This window comes from Sus scrofa, chromosome 9 (assembly GCF_054392235.1).
Source record: "Sus scrofa isolate SSC_HxYL_T2T_F1_AM1 chromosome 9, Sscrofa_HxYL_maternal_Yorkshire_Landrace_v2.0, whole genome shotgun sequence".
Classification (NCBI taxonomy): domain Eukaryota; kingdom Metazoa; phylum Chordata; class Mammalia; order Artiodactyla; family Suidae; genus Sus; species Sus scrofa.
In genome coordinates, this window is record NC_139391.1 from 126,631,118 (window position 1) to 126,650,318 (window position 19,201).

General features: G+C 57.9%; 1 protein-coding gene across 2 annotated transcripts in view; it reads left to right on the forward strand.

The window, feature by feature from the left end:
• The window catches only part of QSOX1 (quiescin sulfhydryl oxidase 1), a 42,537-nt gene extending 24,168 nt beyond the window's left edge, over nt 1–18,369 (forward strand). The window contains exons 6-13 of one of the 2 annotated variants that reach the window (XM_084977825.1): nt 1,079–1,224; nt 3,215–3,349; nt 5,628–5,757; nt 9,357–9,479; nt 10,243–10,390; nt 14,410–14,589; nt 16,532–16,755; nt 17,579–18,369. In XM_084977825.1, the coding sequence (XP_084833951.1) occupies nt 1,079–1,224; nt 3,215–3,349; nt 5,628–5,757; nt 9,357–9,479; nt 10,243–10,390; nt 14,410–14,589; nt 16,532–16,755; nt 17,579–17,587 (1,095 nt within the window). In that variant the 3' untranslated portion in view covers nt 17,588–18,369. Of the gene's footprint in view, nt 1–1,078; nt 1,225–3,214; nt 3,350–5,627; nt 5,758–9,356; nt 9,480–10,242; nt 10,391–14,409; nt 14,590–16,531; nt 17,436–17,578 lie in introns of those variants that run through there. The other variant, XM_013989655.3, reaches the window with a different exon arrangement.
• Nucleotides 18,370–19,201: the final 832 nt, after the last annotated feature.

The following is a 19,201-nucleotide window of genomic DNA, read 5'->3' on the forward strand; positions in this document are numbered from 1 at the left end:
CTCGCGGCATGCAGAAGTTCCTCGGCCAGGGATCGAACCAGTGCCACAGCAGCGACCAGAGCCGCTGCAGTTAACCCCCTGAGCCACAGAGAACTCCTGGAATTTTGTTCTTTAAATGAATGCTTCTGTATCAACTATTTATTAATTTTTGTCTTTTAGGGCTGCACTGGCGGCATATGGAGGTTCCCAGGCTAGGGGTCAAATTAGAGCTGCAGCTGCCGGCCTACACCACAGCCACAGCAACGTGGGATCTGAGCCAAGTCTGCAACCTGCACCACAGCTCACGGCAATGCCAGGTCCTTAACCCACTGAACGAGGCCAGGGATTGAACCCGCAATCCTCATAGATGCTAGTCATGTTCATTAACCACTGAGCTACAACGGGAACTCCTGTACCAACTATTTATTAGTCACTATTAGAAGCACTTTCATCAAAATAACCCATTCAATTCTCTTAACAGCCTTTGGAGACTGGTTATTATTACAATTTTGCAAATAAGGAAGTTGAGATGGAGTGGTTTAGTCTGGTGGGGCCAGGATTCAAACCCAAGCAGCCACGGTATTCTCTGCCCCCTGGCTTGGTCCCCTAGCAATTGTTCCTATTTCTTAGTGTCATTTGAAGATGAAGTAAAGCGATCTATATACAGTACGTAATTCATGCTCAATAACTATATTTCTTTTTAACTCTTTCTAAAAATAAAATCATTGTGTCTAAGTAGGTTTTTCTGATTTGGAACATTGATGGAAAGCCTCATAAGAACGAAAATGAAACCGCATTTAATCATGTCTTTTACAAATTGTTTTCATTGGAAAGAGAATGACATTAAATTGGGACTACCCTTGAAGATTCCAGATGTGTGGTCCACAGAGTTCTGAGGAGGCTCTGTTTGCAGTTCTCAGCGTGGGCTGGGTGCGGGCTGGGTGCGGTTGGTGGCAGGTGACTTTCTGTCATCACAGTAGTTAGTCTACTCTTTGAAAAGTTTAGGGTCTGGTTAGAGCCCAGCTGCCAATCTAGGTACCTGCCCAGGACTTCCTCTGCCCAGTGGCTCGGCCCCCCAGATGTCCTACTGTCTTTGCAGGTGGCTCTGGACCTGTCCCAGCGCCAGGGCATAGCAGTGCGCAGGGTCCTGAACACAGAGCGCAACGTGGTGAGCAAGTTCAGTGTCACCGACTTCCCATCTTGCTACCTGCTGTTTCGGAACGGCTCTTTCTCCCGGGTCCCCGTGTGAGTGTCTCTGGTCTCCCGCCGTTGCCGCCCCGTCCTTTCTTCCTGCCGCTGCCCCCCTACCGCCCCCCAGCTCCCAAGTCCAGCTCAGGTCCCTGGTGCTTCTGCACCATCCCCGTCGCAGCCCGGGCCCTACTCCCCGTCCTCGCAGCCAGACTTGTTGGCAGGCTGCAAGCCTGGCAAGCACTCACATATGCCTGACCCTCCCTCCTTTGGTTTTCTAATTGCAGAAAAGTTCATTAGGAGCCAGACAATAGCCAGTTCCAAAATGCCAAGAGAAAACAATCAGGCCAGCAGCAGCCCCCCCGCCGTCCAGCTCCCGCTGCTGAATGGCCCGTTAAATGGCGCCAGATGGTGCCTCGGTGCCCGCCCCGGGCAGGTGATTGATGTCCGCCTGGAGGGCCAGGGAGACCCGGGCTGGCCGGAGATGTCCAGCGAGCCACTCCTCAGGGCCATTAGTGCCATCCCGCACCCAGGCTGGGCAGCGCGGCCACGTGCCCTCGCCCGGTCCCCGTCACCCAGCAGCACGGGGCCAGGCCTTGTCAGAAGGCTGCTGGAGTCGGGGGAGCATGGTGGCTGCAGGGACAGGGAGGGGTGGGCAGTGCCAGTCCTGGTGGGGAGAGGAGGCATTGTTTCCTCACTTGGAGTTGGTGGAGGGGAAAATTGTTTGTGACGACGCTGCCACTGAGCCATCTGCTCGTTGATAAACATGGGGCCGGGACAGGCGAGTGGAAAGCAGGGCTTCCTGATGCCAACTCCCCTGGGGTGTCCCTTTCTGCTGCTGGCCTTCCCCCCTCCCTCTGGTGGTCCTGACCAGGAGGCTTCGCCTGCTGTGAGAAGAAAGGCATGTGAAAGATTTGAGAATTTGAGTGGTGTGGGGTGTTGCTGCTGTCTGTTTTTTAAAAATCACATATCAAACTCCCTCGACCTCCTCGGGGAGCAGCGTCACCTCTGGTATCTCAGAGCAAGCTTGCAAGCTTCCTTGAGGCCACCTGCCACTGTGCACCCTTGGTCTTTGGGGAGGGTTGTCAAACCCACCGCCATCTAGTCCACGGGCAGAAGTACACCTGCTGCTGAGGTGCCCTGTCCCCCCGCCCGTCCGGGGGAGGATGAGGAGATCATGGGCCCAGCCTCTTTTCCAGGTGGCATTTTGACTTCCCACTGGTGTCAGAGAGGCTTCCCACAGCATGAGCCATGAGGGGAAAGGTTTATGTGAGGCCGGGTGCCCCGATTCTGACCTCACTGAGGATAAGACCAAAACAAGTTCAGATATTTCTTTTCTTTTGGCCGCACCTGAGGCATGTGGAAGTTCCCAGGCCAGGGAATGAACCCATGCCACAGCAGTGACCCAAGCCACAGCAGTGACAATGCTGGATCCTTAACCCACTGCATAACCAGGGAACTCCCAGGGTTTTTTTTTTCTTTTTAGGGCTGCACCTGTGGCATATGGAAGCCCAGGCTAGGGGTTGAGTTGGAGCTTCAGCTGCCAGCCTATGCCACAGCCACAGTTACGTCAGATTCAAGCCAAATCTGTGACCAGTGCTGTAGCTCACAGCAACGCCAAATCCTTAACCCACTAAGTGAGGGCAGGGATGAAACCCACATCCTCATGGATACTAGTTGGATTTGTTACCACTGAGCCACAATGGGAACTCTTTTTTTTTTCTTTTCCATTTTTGGCTGCCCCATGGCATGTGGAGCTCCCAGGCCAGGGATCAGATCCAAGCCGCAGTTGCGACCTGTGCTGCACCTGCGGCAACACTGGATCTTTAAGCCATTGTGCTGAGCCGGGGATCAAACCCATGCTGCGATGCTCCCAAGACATTGCCCATCCCATCGTGCCACAGCAGGAGCTCCAGGGAACTCCTTTCTTAATACACAATTGCTGTCAGATGAGCTCCTTGCCTCCTCCCCTGGCCAGAGTTGTTAGCTCTGGGGTCTGGTTCTTCCGTGCTCATCGGCTCTCTTCTGTGGCCCCCTTTCCTCACAGGCTTATGGAATCCAGGTCCTTCTACACCGCTTACCTGCAGAGATTATCCGGGGTCATCAGGAAGCCTGTCCCGACCACGACTGTGCCAACCACCACCCGCACGGTAGCTCCCACTGTGTGGAAAGTTGCCGATCCGTAAGGCTACTCCTGGTGCTCCTCTCCCTCCCCCCCGATCCCCCCCCACCCCCCACCCCCCCCGCCGGTTACATGCCCCGCCTCCTCCCATGCTTTGTTCCTTGTCAGGAGCCTGACATGTGCCATCCTGAGTCCAGGCCGCTGCGGGCTGGCCTTGGCCTTTGGGGGTCCCTGGCTGTTGGCCACGCGTAGGAGAGCCTTAGGTGGGTGCAGGCAGCAGCACTGACTGGCAGCCTCCCCGGCATGTGCTGTGTTCTTCATGGTGGAATGAATGATGCCCACATTCCTCAAGCTTAGCAATCTTCCAGACCAAGTAGAATCAGCTTGGAAGAATATTACTCTGCAGCTTCCCTAACAGCTTTCCACCCAAGCATGTATTCCTTCAGCACCTGTTCTTGTGCACCTGCTACGTGCTAGACCCTATGAATACCAACTGCAGGGCAGATATGCGTCCTGCCCAGAATTTATGATCCCTTCACAGCATCCCTCCTAGGAAGGCACCCAGCCTCACTTGAATGCCTCTGGTATTGGGGAGCTCACTACTTTTTGAGGTAGCCAGTGTCATCATGCACAGTTGTAAGCACGAGGAAGCTACTCGTCTATCTGAGGCTCCTCGGCTCTGCTCTGGTGGCAGAATTTCTGCTTGTTAGGAGTTGCCTTCATGGCTCAGTGGAAACAAATCTGACTAGCATCCGTGAGCACGCAGTTTGATCCCTGGCCTTGCTCACTGGCTTTAGGATCTGGCGTTGTGGAGAGCTGTGGTGTAGGCACAGATGCGGCTCGGATCTGCCGTTGCTGTGACTATGGTGTAGGCTGGCAGCTGCAGCTCCAATTCAACCCATAGCCTGGGACCCTCTATATGTTGCGGGTGCAGCCCTAAAAAGACCAAAAAAAAAAAAAAAAAAGAATGTCTGCTTGTTGGGCAGGGAGATGGGGCTGCAGACCTCTTGCTCTGGCCCCCAGTGGCATTAACAGATGCAAATGGCTGGCCAGGAAGCTCAGAGCTGAATCCCGGGGGTGGCCTCCATGAGGGGGCTGCACAAGAGAATTGGGGGCAACGTCATCGGATTTCAGGAAGGATTTTGCGTCCCAGCGTGAGGGACTCCAAGGCTGGAAAGTGCTGATGGAGAGGTTTTTAGTAAATTAGGCAAGAAGAGGTACTAAGAGGTGGGAGTGGTTACTGTGATCATTCAAATTATGATTATTCAGAGTATTGACATTGCTATGCAGCTGCCCCTTGTAGCCTTCTGTGCCAGGCTCTGCTGGGCGCTTCCATCCATTATCAGCTTGAGTCAGGGGGCCACTCCTTGAAGCAAGAAGAGCAAAAGAGAGGGAAACAGAGGCCCCAGGACACGGAAGTGGAGCGGAGAGGGGACTTGGGCACGAGGATAAAGCATGAGTGGCCACAGTGCCCTGTCAGCTGACCTTATTGGCTCCCCACCACCTTAGCAGGCAGGTGGGGCAGGAGAAAGCGGTCCATTTGACAGGTGGGATCACTGAGGCCAGAGGGATGGGTTGAGTTGCCCAAGCTCCCACCGTAGAACGAGGTGAGAACCTGGGGGTCAGGAGGCGGGGTAAGGAAGCAGCCCTGCCCATCAGGGCCCTGGGCCTAGATCCCACAAGAGTGTGATGGGCAGAGGGCATAGCAGCCAGTTGGAGTCTGCTGCCCTTTCCCCGGGGCTGGGGTCTGCCCGAGAGGTGTGAGATGGTGCCCCTCCTGATGCCCAGGGTCTGGCAGCTGCAAGGACATCAGCCAAAATAAATATAACCCCGCTTTCTCTCCCCCCAACCCTGTTCCCAGCCTTGGTGGGCATCCAAACCCTTGGCCTTTCGAAGAGGACCCAGCTTCTTCTGGCCCTAGGGGCCTTTGTTCAGAACAGAGAATGAAGCTCAACCTTCCCCGAGTGGCCCGATTAAAACACCTTTCGTGAGGGAGGGGAGGGGCTGGCCCTGGCCCTGCAGAGGGGGAACCCGCTCTATACCAGGAGCTGCTGAGCGGTTTATATTTGGGCTCTTGTTTAATCCTTTTAGCAACCTACCTGTGAGCCATTTATTATTATCCGCATCTTAAGGACGGGGTATTGAGGCTCAGAGAAGTCAAGAAGTTCACCTGAGGTCACACAGCTAGTTCCTGGCAGAGCCCAGTGCTTACTTATAGGACTCTATGACCATTCGTAGTGCCTCCTCTTCTCTCCCTGTGGCCCCGGGTGCCCCTCTCTTGCCCCCGCCCCATGGGTAATACCCCTTTCTCTCTCTCTGGCTCCCTCTGGGTCCTCAGCTCCAAGATCTACATGGCTGACCTGGAATCTGCACTGCACTACATCCTCCGGGTAGAAGTGGGCAAGTTTTCCGTCCTGGAGGGGCAGCGCCTGGTGGCCCTGAAAAAGTTCGTGGCGGTGCTGGCCCAGGTGAGCTGGGCCCCAGCCTCCCTTGACTGGCAGCTCCACGCGGGATCGGTGTGCCTCCCTGCAAGCCAGCGCCGTGCTAGCCTGGAGTCAGCCCAGCCCCCTCCCTCAGGGGCTCACGGTCTGGCTGGACATCTGGACCCCGCAGCTGTCCTGGTCCACCACGGGCTGGTCTCAGCCGTAGCCCCACCAGCCCCACACCACCAGGGACGACCCCCACACCCCACCCCACCCAGGGCAGGGAGGTGGATGGGACGCAGGGCCAGATGCCCTGGAGACATTCTCAGCCGGTTCATTGCCTGTGGCTCCGCCTGCCGGAGTCCTCCACCTCACTCCCTGCCATGGTCCCTGGGAAAGCAGGACCCGTGGACCCCTCTGTGAAGGAAAGAAGGCTTTTCCGCATCACCTCGTTTCCCTCCGAGATACTGGCCAGCACCTGGCGCAGCTCCCAGCCTTTGCCATGTCTTCCTTATTGCTTTGTAGTTTCCTGCCAGCATAGCTACCCCATGAAGGGTAGCTCCCACTTACTGAGCACCTGATGTGTTTCAGGCATTTAATCTGCTTAATCTCGCTGCACGGTGACACATATTCCCCCCATTTAGGAGGTGCAGGTTGCTCGAGTGACTTGCCTTTGGCCTCCCATTAGGAGGTGTCATGGCCAGGATCTGACCTGGGTTCCAAGTTTAGAGCCCATGCCCTCTGTCTGCCACGCCTCTTCCTCCTCGCTTCTCTGCACCAGCCGCCGCCTCCCTTCCTGCATCCTTCCCTGTGGCTCCAGGTCCACTGCCAGGGACGTCCTACTTAAATGCCCAGGCTCTGGCTGCCGAGGACTGCTGAGTCAGATGTGGGCTCTGGTCCCCTTCGGAGGCTGGCTGCTGACTCAGCCACCCTCTGCCCTGGGAGCCAGCTCTGAGCCCCTCCTTCTGGCAGGTCTGCAGGCAGCTCAGGTTTCCTCTGGGGGTGATCTGCGCTTCTCCCCGGGGGGCTGCACCAGCCTGGCCCCTCTTCCCCCTCGCCCGTCCTGGCCTTCTGGCCCACTTGACCTAGTCACGTGTACATGGAGTTACAGGGAGGACCCTGGGAGGTGGCTAGTGCTTGTCCGTGCTGTTCCAGTCTAAGGCAAGAGAGCCTCAGCCCCACGCAGCCTGGGCCCCTGTTCATGAGCCCCATTTGATAACAGAGCCTTTCTTCAGAGTCCCTGCCAACTGCTTTGTCCCCAAGTCACTGAGACCTGGGATGGCTGCAGAGGATCAGAGGGGCTAAGTCCTTGAGCAGTTCTGGGAGCTGTCTTCCTGCCTGACAAATAAGGGGGGGGGCAGAGTGCTGAGAGGGCCCCCCTTGCCCACTGTCCAGGCCACTCTGAAGGACTCTGCCCTGGGGAATTGTTTCTTGGGTGCTGCCTGCATCTCTCAGCCCCAGCAGGACTGTCGCAGCCGGTGTGAAGGGAAAGACTGAGACCTGGGAAGTGCCTGAGCCGGGCAGAGGCTTAAGCAGCATCCTTTCAGTGGTGCCTGCTGCGCCTCTGCCCCCATCAGTGCTGGGGCTGAGATCAGGGTGAAGGACCCCATCCTGCCAGGAGCCAGGGCTCGCAGAGAGGACAGGGCTGGCCTCAGGGCAGAGGCACACACAAGACCGGAGCAGAGGGCCTGGGGGCACAGGCTCGGGGCCTCTGTCTCAACTGTGCCCCGCAGCCTGGAGCCTGCAGAGTATCTGCACCTGCCGTACATTGGGCAGCTTCTTCCTGAGTGTTGTACTAGCAGCAGCGCCCATTTCTTGAGCTCTGACAGGCTGTAAAGTGCCCCTTTGTGTTTTAGCTTATCTGCGTTTCTGAGGACACACTCCACAGGGCATGAGCCATCACAGGGGAAATGGAGGCCCAGGGGACTAAAGCTCCTTGTCCAAGGTCCTCCAGCCTGTGAGTGGCTAAGTGGCACAGAGCATCTACGTCTCATCTAAGCCTCGCCCTTACCCACTCCGTGCAAGGGGCACCAAAAGCCTGAGGGTATAGAGCTCACCCTGCCCGTTCAGCCTGGGGACCTGTCAGCTGAGGGTGTGGCCAGTCCAGAGGCGCTGCCCTGCGGCCCAGCCCAGGCGCTCCCTGCTCCCTCGCGGAAGCGGCTGGCAGGACTGGCCACTGGGTGGCGTGTGGTCACCAGGGTTTCCCTGCTCCTGGCACAGGGTGACTCCCTGTAGTGCAGAGTCCCTTAATTCATCCTTTCTCCTGACACCATGGCCTTAGAGGGCGTCATCCTTCCAAACCAGGACAGCGGGTGAAGGTCAGGGAGAAGTGCTGACTTGAAGCTGTAAATTTGTGTGGAGCGCCCCGAGGCCCGTGTGTACAGATCAAGAGGGAGTGTGTCAAAGCACAGGATTCTTTCCAGCCACTTCTCCCACTGGGGGACACTGTCCAGCCAGGGGGTCTGATAAGAATATGCCATGCCTTTCTCAGAGGACTGGTGCCCTTGGCAGGTTTTTCTGCGTAGGGCTCATTTCCGTCTCCAGCACCTTTTTCTTGCAAGTGTTTTTCTTGGCTCTTTTTCCTCTGAGTGTCTCCCCGTTGTCCTCCCGACCTGCCTTTTTGCAGCTTATCTGACTTGCTCTGCTCCTGCAGCCCCTTCCTTCCCCCTCCCGCCCCCACTCTGGGTGTGGGTGTGCACACGCATGCACACACACACACACACACACACACACACGCACGTGCGCGCGCATCCATCCTGCTCCCCGGAGCCCTTGTGGTTTTAAAGTGCTGATACTAATCAGATTTGAGTTGACTTATTGTCAGAGTAGCTTTTCATGCTCCTCAGAGACTATTGGGAGTTCCCATCAAGATTTGGATCTCGGCTATAGCCCCTGGGCTGCCTTGTCCCTGTTGGCAGCCCGTAGAATACAAATGAAAGGCCATTTGCCAGCCTGGCCCAGCCTGTCAGTTCATCAGCGAGGCAGCTGCTCTATCAGAAGATCACCTGAACAGAGGCCTGGGTGGCCCAGGCTTCCCAGCAGCCCCAGGGCAGCCACACAGGTGCTCTGCCACCTCCCAGTGGGCATGTGGTCAGGGGTCAGCACAGGAGCCCACAGCCTCCAGAGGGGGCAGGTGGCCTTGGGGGCACAGCCCCCCCGACAGCTTCTCCCCACCCCTCCACCTCACCTTCCCAGGTGCCCAGAGCAAAGGTGGTGAGGAGCCCACATTTTGGATCTTTTTTTTTTTCCTCTCTTTTTCTAGGGCCACATCCATGGCATATGGAGGTTCCCAGGCTAGGGGTCTGATCGGAGCTGCAGCCGCCAGCCTGCGCCAGAGCCACAGCAACGCAGGATCCGAGCCGCGTCTGCAACCTACACCACAGCTCACGGCAACACCGGATCGTTAACCCACTGAGAAAGGCCAGGGACCGAACCTGCAACCTCATGGTTCCTAGTCGGATTCGTTAACCACTGCGCCACGATGGGAACTCCCCACACTTGGGTCTTGAGCAGAATGTCTTCATGATGCTTTTGGAAGTTCGGAGAAAACCGCCTCCACCCCCTTCAGCCTGGCCCCCCGCCCTCCCTGGGAGTGTGGACCTCCAGGGAGTTGTTACTCATGTGCCACCTATTGCTCCCCGTAGTACTTCCCCGGCCAGCCCTTAGTCCAGAACTTCCTGCACTCCGTGAATGACTGGCTCAAGAAGCAGCCGCGAAAGAAAATTCCCTATGGTTTCTTTAAGACTGTGCTGGACAACAGGAAGGAGGTGAGTCTGGGAGGCTAAGGAAGCCCTCTTCCCCCTCCTCCTCCCCCTTGATAACCATGGGAGTGGAAGGGGTTAACTCTGTCCCCTCTGACCCCCCCCCACCCCCGTCACCAACCTGCATTCAGAACGGAGTCCGTGATCTTGGTTGGGTCCTTCCATTTGTCATGAGTGAACGGCTATTTATGGAGCGCTCTCTGTATAGACCTCATCTAATCCTCACAACATCAGTGGAAGGCAGACATTATCCCCATTTAACAGATGAAGAGACTGAGGTCAAGTCCCTTGTCTGGGATCACACAGCCAGGCAGTGGCCGGGCCGCGATGTAGACGCCGTCGTGAGACGGTTGTTACCCACAGCTCTGCTGCCTCCAGGCACGTCTGCTCCTTGGTGCGCTTCTCTGCTGGAGCAGCCTTCTGGGCTCCTGCTCACACGGCTGCCGGCTGGACCATGTCAGCCCGCAGAGGCGCAAAACCTTCACTGTGGGCAGGTCAGAGCTGGAAGGAACCTAAGAGGTGAACCTCCTCGTCCTATGAAGGGGGACGTGGAGGCTGGAGTGAGGATGGGACTTGGTCTCTGTCATGGGTTTTCAGACATCCTGCTCCTTTGGCGGGTGTCGCCAGTGGAAGGGCCGGACCGAGAGAGGGACCGTTTGTTGTGGGGCTGGGTGCTGACCTTGGCATCTCCTGCAAGCTGCACCCCCCCTCGCATGCCAAGTCCTTTTTCTTTTCCACGTCTGCGCTTATGCTCCCGTGTGTCCCACAGGGTGCTGTGATTGCCGACAAGGTGAACTGGGTGGGCTGCCAGGGGAGCGAGCCGCATTTCCGGGGCTTTCCCTGCTCCCTGTGGATCCTCTTCCACTTCCTGACCGTGCAGGCGTCTCGGCAAAGTGTAGACCCCTCGCAAGAAACCGGTGAGTCGGGGCCCGTGCGGCCCCTGGGTCTCAGCCTGCCCCGTCCTGCCTTCCACCGGCTCCCTGCTATAGCCCGGATGTCGGGGAGCCCGCATTTGCAGCCGGCCCCACTCAGTCCTGCCCCGGGGTGTGCCCCACAGACTTGGGGGTGAGTGAGGTTGCTCCCTGGCTTTCTCATAGCCATAAGCCTGCTTTATTTTTAGTCTTCATGAGAAAGTTCTGGTTCCCTTCTTCATACTCCCATAGAGAAAGGAACTATGTCTGTTTCACAATTTATGGGGCTAAATACCATGGACTCTGAACACTTTTACTGTGTTTCCCACTGGAAAAAAAAATCATTTTCTAGGGGAAGCTGGGGAATCGCTTTGTCCCCTTTGCCCTGTTTTGTGCCCACACCACGTAGCTGCTCTCCACGACCCACACTGCCCCACAGCCCCACGTAACGACTGATTCGATTCAGTCCACCTTCATGGATGGACCAGGCTTACCCCAGGCCCCCGCTCAGCCTGGAGCATATAAAGGTGGATGAGACCATCCCTGCTCCCAGTGGACTGTGAGACAGGTGGGCAGAGGGCTGCCCTGCAGTGTGCCAGGGCCCAGGGCGAGAGGAGGACGTGCAGGTAGAAGAGAGAGAAGGTCCCACGCTGTCAGGAAGGGCAGGAGAGGAGTTCCCATCGTGGCGCAGTGGAAACGAATCCGACTAGGAACCATGATGTTGCGGGTTCAATCTCTGGCCTCGCTCAGTGGGTTCAGGATCTGGCATTGCCATGAGCTGTGGTGTAGTTTGCAGACACGGCTCAGATCTGGCGTTGCTGTGGCTCTGGTGTAGGCTGGTAGCTGCAGGTCCAATTAGACCCCTAGTCTGGGAACCTCCATGCGACCAGGGTCCAAAACGGGCTGGCCTGCTCAGACGCAAAGGGAATTATAGGACAGGTGAGCGGACAGCCAGCCACTGGGAGCCAGTGTCTATAGAGCCTCTTCAAAGAGCTGGACCCTGCTCTTGGGGTGGGTACAGAGGTACAGACAGGGAGACATCCTTGCCTCGAGGGGACAGTATCCCAGTGGTAGGAGACGCAGGCGGTAAACACCAGATCATTTCAGATGGGATGAAAAATCTACGAAGACAGAGCCAAGCAGTGTGGGAGAGGGGCCGGGGAGGGGCGGCTATGTTTGGACCAGGTGATGGGCTGGGGGAGGCTTCTCCGTGGAGGTGTCCTGTGCCGAGGCCTGATTACTGGAGGGAAGCAGCAGTGGGCCATCCGGGCTGAAGGAGTCTGCTCGGGCCACCGTGACAAGGTGCTCCAATAGCAGAGATGTATTTTCTCATGGTTCTGGAGGCTGGAGTCCCTGATGAAGGCGTGGGCAGGGTTGGTTCTGCCGAGGCCTCTCCTCGGCTTTCTAGACGGCCGTGTTCTCCCCGTGTCTTCACCTGGTCCTCACTGCCCGTGTGCCCACCTGTGTCCAAATGTCCCCTTCTTACAAGGACACCAGTCGTATTAGATTAGAATACACCTCTAACGACCTCATCTTCAGTCACCTCTTTAAAAACCCTCTGTCCAAATACAGTCACATTCTGAGGCACCAGAGGTTAGGACTTCAACATAAGAATTTTAGAGGACACAGTTCAGCCCATAACACAGGTCAAGGACTTGCAAGTGCAGGGAACACATGCCGTGTGTTTGCAGCACCGAAAGGAGGCCAGCGCAGCAGAGCCTGCGGCCGGGGGAGGCAGGAGGTGGAGGTGTGGACCCTTGGAGGTCCTGGCGAGGGAGGGAGTTGGCTTTCAGTCTCTGCAGTTGGAGAATCTACTGGAGACCTTATCCAGGGGAGTGATGCACACAGTCAGTGTTTTAGAGGGTTAGCGGGTGCAGGGCGGGCAGCCACGTGGGAAGTTGCAAGGCTTGTCCAGGGGAGGCGGTAGTAGCCCGGACTCGAGTTGTAGGTGTGCACGTGGAAGCAGTGGGCAGATCTGGGAACGTTTTTAAAGATAGAGCTGATAGGATTCAGGGGTAGATTGGCTGGAGCACATGCAGGATCGAGGACTTGGGTTGGACCCTGGACTTGTTGGACCTGAACTTGGGCTGGACAATGGTCCTTCGAGCCAAGAAATGAGAAGGCTCGAGGTGGGAGGGAATGGAAGTGGGGGAGAGGGGACACTTAGTGGTCTGTGCCCAGTGGACGTCTCAGCGGAGGTGTGGGTGGTGGAGTCTGCAGTTCTGGAGAGAGGCCCAGGATAATCTCGTGGTCATTAGCATATGGCTGGTAGTTAAGGTCTCAGGACTGGAGAAGCCCCTTCATGGGTAGGCAGACAAGACTGCTGAGGCCTGAGCTCTGGGCCGTTCAGCATCCCAGACCTCTGCTAGGGGAACAGGGAGGCTGAAGGAGCGGCTGTTGTGACTTCAAGAGAGCTCCCCAAATAGAGTTTCGAGAGGGAGGACATAGCTGAGTGGGTGCCGCTGTGCTGGGGGAGGTGGCACAAGGCGAGGCCCACTCCGGCGAGAGCAATTTCAGCAGATTAGCGGAGAGAAAGGCCTGGTTGGATTGGGCTGAAGTGAGAAGAGCAGGGAAGAAGCTGGCGATGCTGGCGGAGTGGCTGGGATGTGCTGGGGTCGTCTTTATTATGGTTATTTTTACCTGTCAGAAGGAGTCCATACGAGGGACAAATTGATGATAGAAAAACGCAAAAGAAAATAGTTATAGGAGTTCCCGTCGTGGCGCAGTGGTTAACGAATCCGACTAGGAACCATGAGGTTGTGGGTTCGGTCCCTGCCCTTGCTCAGTGGGTTAACGATCCGGCGTTGCCGTGAGCTGTGGTGTAGGTTGCAGACGCGGCTCGGATCCCGCGTTGCTGTGGCTCTGGTGTAGGTTGGCGGCTACAGCTCCGATTAGACCCCTAGCCTGGGAACCTCCATATGCTGTGGGAGCGGCCCAAGAAATGGCCAAAAAAAAAGACCAAAAAATAAATAAATAAATAAATAAATAAAGTATCTCTAAAAAAAAAATATATTAAAAAAAAAAAAAAAGAAAATAGTTATAGACGGGACGTCTTGGTGGAGGCCAGAGGGAGGAGGTCTAGAGCCTGAGGGCAGGTGGAGGAGGCAGGGCAGGTATAGCTGCAGGGCAAGCAGGGGTGGACACAGGAGCTGAGTGGGCCCGGGAGGCGAGAGGCAAGACACACCTCAATGTGGGCATGGAAGTCGCTAGAACTCCTGACATGGGGAGTGTGGTCAGCAGGACAGAGAGCCAGGTGCTGAAGTCCCCGTGGCTGGAGGGGCAAAGCTAGGAAATGGGGTTTTAAAGGGCTTGGGGGGTGCGGTTGTAGCTGGAAGGAGAAAGAGTTTGGAAGCAACTAAGAGTGGGGAGGGTACCGTGGAGGGAGAAGGGTTTAAGAGGGGTGGGTTTGGGAGAGCAGTTGTATATTCAGAGAGGAGTCTGTGTCAGAGCAAGAAGGCGGGGGGTGTCCAGAGCCTGTGCTGATGCCACTCTAGGGGGCCAGTCTCTGGTCCTCCGATGCCATTGCTCACAGGGAATGGGGGCACCGAGGAGAGACGGAGACAGGTTAGGGGATGTGTGGAGTCAGATCAGGATGGGCTGTGGCCGGAGCGCCCAGGGAGGGGGCATGATGGGCAGGGAGGCAGACCAGGGAGCCTAAAGCAGGAGGGGCAGAGCAGGGGCCCCGGGGCTGGGTGGTGGGCACTCTGGCCCCCGCCTTCTTCTCCAGCCTCGTCTCAAGAGGCCCGAGTATCCTGATGATGAGTTTGGACTTTATCCCAAGGGTCAGAGGGCGATGAGGGCCTGGATAAGAGGCAGAGAAGGGACACTGGGGTTTAGGAGTTTAGGAGGAGATGCTTCTGGAAGGTAAGGTGGACCAGGAGCCCATGGGCTGGGCTGTGCGTTCCCTCTGCAGCGGTGACCGTGGTGGGACTGTGGCAGGTCGGTGGCAGCAACGGTCGGGGGTGGGGCCGGAAGGGGCAGGCGGCCTGAAGGGCCCCTGTAACTGGCATCTCCTCTCCCCGTAGCCAAGGCCCAGGAGGTGCTCCAGGCCATCCGGGGCTACGTACGCTTCTTCTTTGGCTGCCGAGACTGCGCTGCCCACTTTGAGAAGATGGCTTCTGGCTCCATGCACCGGGTGGGGAGTCCCAACAGCGCTGTCCTCTGGCTCTGGTCCAGCCACAACAAGGTCAATGCTCGCCTCACAGGTAAGGAAGGGCCACCGCCAAGGCTGGAGTCACCTGCAGAGGGAGGATGAGGTGGGGGAACTTTGGCATCTTGGACCGCAGGCAGGAGACGGGACCTTCTTGTCCTCCAGGGACCAGCCTGTGTTTCATGGTGCATCTCAGCGCCCAGAGCCCTTTCCCACGTCACACCAGCCCTGCTGTGTGTGTCAGGGTCTAGATGAGAAAGCCGAGGCTGTGACAACCCGAGACGCTGGTCCTCCGATGCCATTGCTCACTCTTTCCCCAATACCAGGGCCCCTCCCTCTGGCCTGTTGGGGGTCCCTTTCCTGCCTCCCTTGTTCTGTTTTCCGGCCCCATCTCAAACCAACAGAGAGGAGTGAGCTGGGCCTTTCCCCTCCCTGGGAGGGGTCTAATGATAAAATGTGCTTGACAAGAAAAGCCAGGTGCTTACGAGAAATACTAGGGACCGCTTCTCCTGGTGAGGACTGGGCGGGCGGGGGGGGGGGGGGGCTTGTCTTCTGTCTCTGTCGTTTGCAGTGTTTTCTATTCCCCCTGCACAGGAGTCTGAAGGGTCCAACAGGCAAAAGCATTAAACTCGGGTGCTGAGAACCTGATGGGTGGGGAAGGGGGTCTTCTGTGGACGGAGCCTGGGCTTGTCTTTGGGGGGGGGGGTGTTTGGATGCACAGACCTCCCCAGGCCAGGGGCGGTGGGGGAGATAAGGCCCGGGGTGGGGCTGAGGTGAAAGGAGCCCAGCGGAGCAGGTGGTGGCCGCAGCAGCGGCAGCACTCGATCTGCCTCTCCTGGGGCCTCTGGTGAACTTAAAAAGGAGACACGTGCCTGTCTCTCCTCCCATGCCTTTTCTCCCTGCCTCTGCCCCGCCCCTGCCACCAAATGCTCCATTTGACTCTCTAGCCCCATGACCCTGGCAGCCTCCCAGCTTCCCTGGGGGCCCAGATGCTGCTGGAGGGCCTGGAGCCCGTGCCTCTCCCTGAAAGCAGGCGCTACCCTACTCTCTCTGGGGGTGGGCGGGTGGGGGGGGTCCTTTGAGATCAACTAATAGCAGGTGCACATGGAGCCCTCCCCTGGCAAGGCCCAGTCACTATTACTGCTCCCTGGACCCGAGGAATCTACTTGCTGCTCCTTCCCCAAAGTAACCATTCGGATTTTTCTATCACTTGCTTCATTCTCCCTGGCAACGTTTTTTCCCTAGTTAACCCTTTAGGAGTGATGCTGCCCTCCACAAAAGATGGACTGATTGGCATTCCCCAGGCCCCCACTAGGTGAGGGCCAGGAGCTCAGCCTAGTGCCGGCCCTGCTTGGTGTTCCAGCAGCCTGGTGGGCAGGGCAACTTCCTGATGCTCCTGAGCGCCCTTTTCCCATCCAGACCCCTAGGCCTCCCCACCCCCTACTCCTCGGGGGCCCACCCGAGGGAAAAAAAACCCCACTAACTCCTGCCTGCCCCAGAGGGCCGCAGGGGGTAAAGGAGAATGCCTTATAACTACCGTGTGCCTTGAAATCTTGTTTTTAAAACATCTTCCCTTTAATTACTGAAAGACTATAGCGTGGCTGTATCAAACTCGGGAAATTTCAGAAAAAGGCAAAGTTGCTAAGTGCTAGCGGACCAACCAAAGTCTGCAAGACAGACCCTTCTGAGTCTCCTCACTGGCCTTTCCCCTGTCTGTCCGGGGCACATGGTGGCAGTGCGGTGGCCAGAGGAAGACAGTGGCTTAACCTGGGCAAGTGGCTGGAAGGGAGATTGTCCGGGGGCGGGGGCGGGAAGGCACCCGGACTCCGCTGTGGCCAGGCCCCCTGCCGGGTTTGTCATCCGCCCTCTCTCAAGCCCATCCTTTCCCAGATCACCTGTTTGCAGATGAGGATGCTGGCGTTCTGAATGGGGGAATGAGGTCTGGGCTTCCGCGTGGCCAGGGTGTCACAGCCAGCCCGTGTGTGCTTCCTCCCCAGGTGCCCCCAGCGAGGACCCCCAGTTCCCCAAGGTGCAGTGGCCGCCGCGTGAACTCTGCCCCGCCTGCCACAACGAGCTGCGGGGTGCGCCCGTGTGGGACCTGGGCAACAGCCTCAACTTCTTAAAGACCCACTTCTCCCCGAGCAACATCGTCCTGGACCTTCCTTCCGCCCGGCTGGGCCCCCAGAGGGGTGCACAGAGGATGGCGGTCAACCCAGAGCAGGTGGAGCTGGAGCTGGCCGCTGGAAATTTTACTCTGGGGCCCCCCGAGAAGGTTGAGATCATGTTGGGCCCAGGGACAGAGTCCCCTGGAGCCACCATCCCAGATGTTCCAGCAGAGGAACCTGGGGCCAGTCACCCCCAGGAGAGGCAGGATCCTCCCGAGTACATAGCGGAGCTTCAGAGGGATGAGCTGGAGCAGCCAGTAGGGCAGCAGCGCTTGACCAGGCGAGACACAGGAGCCGTGTTGCTGGCCGAGTTCCTGGCTGAGAAGACCCTCCCCAGAGGCCCTTCAGAGCTGAGGCGGGTGGGCCGCAGCTCCAAGCAGCTGGCCAGCATCCCTGATGGGGAGCCAAAGCCTGGGGCCATGCCGGGCCGAGGCCAGTGGCTGCAGGTGCTGGAAGGGAACTTCTCCCACCTGGACATCAGCCTCTGCGTGGGGCTCTACTCCCTGTCCTTCATGGGCCTGCTGGCCGCGTACACCTACTTCCGGGCCAGGATAAGGGCCCTGAAGGGCCATGCCAGCCACCCCGCAGCCTGAACCATCTGACTCGGGAGGGGGTGGGATAGGGAGCTGCTGGCCCTGGGCTCTTCCAGCCCCCTGCCCCCTCCCCTCCCCCCTTGCTCCTTGTCCAAGGAAATCCAGGAAAACCAGTTGCTGCAGTGAACCTCCCTGGGGCTTCTCGAAAGGATGGTCCATAGACAGAGACATGCACAGGGTCCAGGTCCATCTGCCAGCTCGGGGATGGGGGTGGGGGGGCAGGCTTGGGCAGTGCGGTTGGGAGGCTCCGTCCTTGGCATCTCAGCACCAAATTCCTCTTTTTCAGCTTATTTGAAGTCCTGCCTCCTCCTCCTTGAAGCTTCAATGTCTCCCGCTTGGTGTTGGCCTTAAACTGGGGCAAATGAGGCTGCCGTTTCCAAGGCTCCCCATCTCCAGAGGAGGCTCCGGGGCTGGGGGGCCCGGGATTCCTCACTACATCCTGGACTCTGTCCATCCTGCAACTCAGAGCCCTTTGCACCAGCGAAGGAAGGACTGCCTCTGGCTCCTGTGCCAGCCCCTCAGACTCTCTGGGGGGTGGGGGGTGACTTTAGGGAGGGCTCTGGAAGCTTCTGGAAGTATGCTGGTCTCCCAGGTGAGGTCTGTGGGAGGAGAGCCTCTGGCTGGCTCACCCCGCACCTCTGCAGCAGGAAGCCTATGGACTGGAATTGGTGTGATGATGGTTTGGGGCCAGGAGGGAAGGCTGGCTTGGCTCGGCGGGACCTGATGTGGGGGGTGGGGTGGGGTGGGGAACGGTGTGGGAGGGATGTTGGGGTCTCTAGTGCCTTCGCTGTGACAGGGCCTGTGAAGTGTTTGCTTCCAATGTGCTTTGGCTTCTCCCCGTTGGGCTCGACCCTTCTCAAGCTGGGTCTTTTGTCTTTTGATTTTAGTCTCCAAAATAGATGCTCATCTTTGGCTCCGGAGGGAGCCGAAGCAAGGGGAGTATCGCCCCTCTCAAGGGTCCACCTCCTGTGCAGAGGTTAAAAGGGTCAGAGGGGGGCGATGCTGCCCACATGCTTGATTCCCACTCTGCCCCACTGCTAGGGAGGGCTGTGGAATAAATTATTTTTGTTAAGGCAAGCGCCGGTGTGTTCTTTAACTTGCAACTTGAAGACCCAGCACCCAGGCCCACACAGAACGTGCAAAACCCAGCCTCACCTGGGATCCGGCCAGCTCACAGGTGACAAGGTGCCCTTGTCACAGCCCCTTTCCTGGGTGGGGCCTTCCCCCGCTGCCCACAGAGCTCTTGGGACCCCGGGCCCCTCAATCCCACCTCCGTCTGCTCCCCCACCCAGCCAGGGAGCCCCTGCCTGGGTGGTCTCCGTTCTGCTCCTGACACCTTTGCCTGCACCTGTCTGGCCCTCTTCAGCCAGGCCGCCTCCATCTCCAGCTCTATCTGCAGGAAGGAGAGGGCTTGTTTGTGAGAGCGGCTGGGCTGGCTGCTCAGCAGGGAGGAGTCAGCCAGCTTAGAGAGCCTGCCCCTAATCCGGCCTGCTGGGTTTTACAAGGATCAGAGCCGCCGATAATGAACCTCATTAAGGGGGAGCAGGGGCCTCAATCCGATTTGGGGTTTTCCCTTTGACATCTTCACTCTGCTCAGATGGCCTCGGCACTGGGTGAAGCAGGTGGGGTGCCAAGCACACCCCTCTGCTAGGGCAGCTGGGCTGGGGAGGGAGGGGGGCAGGCAGGGGTCTACCCCCCTTCCCTGCTCCTGTTAGCCCTGGGTTACCTCTTTAGCCACCCGCCTGGTTCCTAGGGTGGATGGCAGCCTGGAGCCTCTCTGCGGGCTTCTTGTCCATCCAAGAGGTGCCCCCGATGCCCCTGCTCCCGTCTTCCACCTGCCCCTCCAGCCTCCTAGGCCGGCTCTGCTCCTCTTCCCCTGTGCCACCTGGCCCGGCTGAGGGACTAACAG